This window comes from Toxorhynchites rutilus, chromosome 2 (genome assembly GCF_029784135.1).
Source record: "Toxorhynchites rutilus septentrionalis strain SRP chromosome 2, ASM2978413v1, whole genome shotgun sequence".
Lineage (NCBI taxonomy): Eukaryota > Metazoa > Arthropoda > Insecta > Diptera > Culicidae > Toxorhynchites > Toxorhynchites rutilus.
The window spans coordinates 156,407,657-156,413,229 of NC_073745.1; the positions used below are offsets into that span (position 1 = coordinate 156,407,657).

The 5,573-nt window shown below is 39.0% G+C and overlaps 1 protein-coding gene across 1 annotated transcript; it reads left to right on the top strand.

The window, feature by feature from the left end:
- Positions 1–3,452: 3,452 nt before the first annotated feature.
- Positions 3,453–5,192, top strand: LOC129768050 (transcription initiation factor TFIID subunit 7). Its single transcript, XM_055769424.1, has 4 exons — positions 3,453–3,697; positions 3,759–3,974; positions 4,042–4,902; positions 4,960–5,192. Exons 1-4 carry the CDS (start codon positions 3,617–3,619, stop codon positions 4,990–4,992), a joined length of 1,191 nt encoding a protein of 396 aa, XP_055625399.1. The 5' UTR covers positions 3,453–3,616; the 3' UTR covers positions 4,993–5,192.
- The last annotated feature ends 381 nt before the right edge of the window (positions 5,193–5,573 follow it).

Sequence of the window (5,573 nt, forward strand, 5' to 3'; positions counted from 1 at the left end):
TTCGCACAATCAAGTTTTCGTGCGTACTCCAAGCAAATGTAACCTTACCTTAAGGCCTTGTATCGGCCGCTGTGACACTACTGTACACTACTTGTATTGTGGTTACATTCAGCTGGGTGACGTCTTTAGAGAACCCCCATTGAACTGACAGGAGCCAACATATCGGGTATCCCACTGACATTTTCCCTTTGTTTTCATATGAATTAGGTATCCTACTGACAGTTCTGCTCGAGATTTTTCTAACGATCCTAGCATCAATCATAGCACCCGGCTGGTTACATTGCTTCCTCTCGCTTTGTTCGGAATCGTCTGCTTTGAGCGAACAAATTAGTTTATTTCTTTTCGTCAGCTCCAAAGTAATGTAACCGCGGGCTTATTTACTCTATAAGGAAGATTGTTCGACTGATGAACGATGTTTGAATCAAGGCACCTAGAAGTATATCCTAAGGTGGGCCAACTTTTTAAAGCCACTCTTCAACCATCTTGGAAATCTACTGTGTTTTGTTTGTAAACAATACACAATACGCTTATGCAAAAGCTCACTCGCGATCAGTCTGTCTCTTTGGCGCTGCAAGCAAATAATTCCCCTTCTGCTTTCTTCCGTATTGTTTTAATATACCGCTCCTCTAACCAACTTAGTGACGAAGCGGCCTTACCTTAGGATATACTTCTAGGCGCCTTGGTTTGAATCTGAGTAACTTTATATATATATACAGAGGTACCATAAAAATACCTGACTTCCGGTACAATCTAGGCATGACGTAAACAAGTTGATTGTGTTTGTACCCATAACATCCGGTTAAATCAACGAGATGTATTTGTGTTGTTGGGATTTCAATTCTACTTTGAAAACTGTTCGCGTTTTGATTGTGCAACACGAATAATGGGCCTGATCATGAACGTCACTTCACGGTGAAAACGAAATGAATTGTATGCAATTTGTATGCATTTCATTCCGTTTTCACCGTGACGTTCGTAATCAGGCCCAATATGTTAAAAGTTTTTATTAATAAAAAAAAGATTTTTTAATATCGCTACGTTTTGTAGTAACCCACATGTCTTCAAATGTTTTCCAACATAACTCTTAAACATAGATTCTTACCATAATGATGTTTTTAGAAAAGTCCCCTCGTCTCACCGTCGCCTTCTTTCTATTGCCAGTCGAACACAAGATGCAAACTCTGGCTTTAATATACAACGCCACAGTACCGCTGGCAGCTTTTTATTGAGACAATGATATCCAATTTCCATATTACTCGCCTCACCAGTCACTCAAATGTATTCCTTTTCTATCCGCGAGTGATATAAGTTGGTAGAAATAAGTTGGGATTCTAAACAAATCGAAAAAGTATTATAGGCCCCGTTAAGCCAATGCGGTTGAGCCTTACAAATAAATGAATTAGGAAAAAAAATTCTCGGTTGAGGTTGGTGAATCGAAAATTGACACCCTGTGATCGGCAATAACAAGCAGTGAAAAAGGATACCATGGACAGAGGAATAGTTCACTAGATATTAGTGACAGGGTGACAGGCTTGGTTGTTTTGCTAATTGCAACTTGTTCGGCGTGGTGCATCGTTGGTTGATTCATTTATTTTTTCCATTCACTTATATATTTTTTCTTAGAATAAACATTTTATGATTAATCTCATATCGTTCAAAAGTTGAAATTTCTCGCGCAACTTTTGAAAAGGACCTTTCTGCTCTGGTCGATTCTCTTCATTGATTTTCTTTTTCGTTAATAGCCCAGCTGTTAAAGCGTTTCCTAATGTGTTCGATGGTCAGAAGTGTAGATACCTTCTCGTTTATCAAACGATGTGGTAAAACTGACGAACAATTTCGAAATATTTTTCAATTAATTAACTCAATATAATGGTCAAAATCGAATTCATTGTCATCGCAACAGCCCAAACTACTCGCTGAAATAGTACATTTTGCGATCACTGAAGACCAACATTTTTCACTGATCCTTTCAGTCAGAGTGAACTAAGTCCTTTTTTATTATAATCAAAATGTGCACCTTTTACGGTAACGGGTTCAAGCACATTTCGACAAGGTACCTAGTGGCTTGAAGAAAAGTTTTGTTGTTTTGAATTTAGTGTATGCTTAATTTAATACAATCAAAAACTCGTTTTTTTTAAATTTTGCCACTTGGTCCCCTCTGACTTGACACCGACCATATCATCATTCAATACGACGGTCTTCCGCTCGCAAACCTGTGTTCCAGTGATTGCCCGGTTAGTTTGAAACATAGGATACGCAATATGGATTTAGCAAAATCGGCACGGCAAACGTTTGCCCGATTAATTATATGCATTTTGGTTTGAACATTAGGCGCGCAAGGTACAGCAGACCGTATTGTAAGCGTGATGTTTTCCCGCGCCACAATATTGCTAGCCTACTACACTTTTCTGAGCGGTTGTTTCTGTAGAAGTTGTTTTCTGGGGCGATTTATTTGGGGAACCGTTCAATATGGTTTTGAATGGGCTTGAAAAAACCGACATCACTAAATTTATAGCACAGTCCTGTTTTGGCAATCAGGAATTGTAGCAAGATAACTCTATGTAGGAGGTGCGGCTGTTTGTTGTTCCGATTGGTAATATGTGAACAGTGTGACGAAACGTGGAAAAGGTTGGTTTACTTGAAGCGAAAGTTAGGAAGAAGCCGATCACAAACATCTGAAATATGGCACTTCCTCAAAAATCTTACAAATCTAACAAAAAATGCTTTATTCGAAGAAAAACGCTTTCAGTATAACAAAGATGAAACGTTTGCAATGTAAAGTGTCGTATTGAAACGAATACATTTCTCGCGTAACTTTAGAAAAGGTCCTAAGTAACAAATGTAAACAAATCGAGTTAATGGATTTACTATTACTTGGAACGCCACTTTCCTCTGACGCTCGATACGTCCGAAGTAACAAAGCAATCAAAACAACAAGCAGGTGGCACTTCGGACATTTTGAGTTTTTGTTATTTTCGGGTGTTGATATCGTTTTTAGTGCAATTCAACGAGTTATAACAATAATGATCTGCTTTTGGCAAGTGCAAGTATTTGAAGCGTTGTTCGGTTGTTATTTGCAAATTGTCATTGTACAACGTAATTTGCCCAATGTACGAAGCGGTCAGTCAAAACGTCCAATGTAACATTTTTCGCTCGGAGGCTTCAATTTCAAACTAAAATCACATAACAACAGTTACTAGTTATTATTGACTGCTAGTGGTAGAAGTAGTGGTAAAAATCGATTCCTTTTGAAACAATTCGCGGAACAATTTTTCGGTCTTCAACTTCGTGTTTCTCTAGTTGATGTAAATGTTACATAGGACCTTTTCAAAAATTACGCGAGATTTCTCTTTTTTCTCACTCCATATTCAATAAAATTAGTGACGACATCGTTTTTCAAAATTACACAAATAAGTTTTGTATACTGCCCACCTGAGTATGTATACGTTGATCCAAACCCATAATGCACATAATGGAAAATTATATGTTATGATACATTTCCAGTTTTAAGTGCAACAATATAATTTTCATTTCTCTTCGGCATAGATTTCCAATATTTTCACCGAAGAGCTACTGTGAAAACAAATAACGGCAGTTCAAGTACATTCGTTATAATATGCCAGAAAAATCAATTAAAACTGAGGCTAAAAGGGATGAAGTTGAGTTGGAAACGCAGATCATAATGCGATTACCTGTGGTATGTATTGCTACGAGAGCTCAATAACTATATTAATTTATTCTTTAATTATATTCTATAGGAACCTGCCAAAGCACTGCGGGAAGCCATCCAGTCTGGGGCAAATAATTTGAAAGACCGTCTTTCAATACGGCTCGAAAATGAGTTGCGATACGGAGAGGTCCGTTTGGATCATTGGCTGTTGCACGCCAAAGTGGTGGACTTGCCAACAGTTGTCGAGACGCTTAAAACTATTGACAACAAAAACTTTTATAAAACCGCTGACCTGTGCCAAATAGTAACTGCTACATTTTTCCTTATAATTCGATTACGTTTCTCAATTGCGACCAATCTCTAATTTCTAGATGATCTGCAAAGAGGAACCGGATCTTCCCTCTACCGAAGAAGAATCACCTAACAAAAATAAAAAGAAAGACCCGAACAAGGTGGACAAAAAGTACTTGTGGCCACATGGAATAACTCCACCCTGTAAGAACGTCCGAAAACGGCGATTCCGAAAAACATTGAAGAAAAAATATGTGGAGGCTCCTGAAATTGAAAAGGAAGTGAAACGCTTACTGCGGGTCGATAATGAAGCAGTCAATGTGAAATGGGATCTGATCACTGAAGACGAAGATCCAAACAAGTCGTCATCTGATCTGAAACATGATTCGAATGCTTCCAATAAAAGTCCATCGAAAGGCAAGAAAGGAACCACTAATAAAGATGTCGGAGAACATGATATTTTCGGCGAGGAGGTATCTGATTCGGATGAAGATGATAATCCCATCAATAAGAGTATCGATATTGACGAAAGTAGTAGATTGTCGGCTGAAGCGGAAGACAGTCGTCTCTCTGATTCGAGCTCATGTCAGGGTACGCAATCGTCCGATAAGAATGCTATGCTTGAATTTAGCAAGGGAATGTTCAACTCTTCGGTTGAAGGTAGCGGGAATCGTGTGAGAAAAACCGAAACTCCGTCAGGATCTAAGTACAACGATAACTCCCGCATGGATTCCGACAACGAATCGTCGGAGTTCGTAACATCATCGCGAGATACTGTAAGCAGCCGTATGTATGAGCTTCGCCGTCAGTTGAGTGAGCTAAAATCGCAACGAATCCAAAAAGAGCAAGAAATACGAACGATTGAAAATCAAACTCTTCGTCAACGGCTGCAGGATAATCTGGATAGTCTACTGAGTCAAATCGTGGATAAAGAGTTGGAGGTTAGCTGGTCCGGTGTAACACATAAAATACGAAATTATCCTATCTTTCGTTTTCAGATTCAAGAGCTTGAACTTGAGAGCTTACGATGAAGCTGCAAATGGTGCGAAGTAATGCCTTTCATAAATTCCAATATGCTGCGTGTAGATTTTGAACACTAGGAAATTACATATGTAGGTACACAATAATTCGAATCGTGCATTCGTTTCAAAAACCAAATGACGTAGAAATGCGGTTTTCGAAGTGTATTACTCTGAGCTGAAAATAGTGAATATATTGTGTCGCATTGGTATAGGCATTAACTATTCTTTGCTTTGATCCGAATTATACCTAATAAATTCCCGTACAACATGTACATGTGTGGTGTACTTGGATACAATAGGCGCTAGAACGCTCAGCAGAATAGTGAAATCACTTGATTTGTGATGTATTAAATAATACGGGAAGGGGTTAAGACCAGAAAATACATCCCCAAACCTACACAATGCTATAAATGCTACCAGATTGGGCATATCTCTGGCAAGTGCTAGAAAGAGGCGGTATACTGGAAGTGCTCGCAAGAGCATTGCGAAAACGATTTGTTCTGTAGGAATTGCAGAAGCTACGGCCATTGTATAACCCTTCCGCTACGAGCGTCGTCTATAGGCGGCATCCGCGCGACGACCAGTGTGTA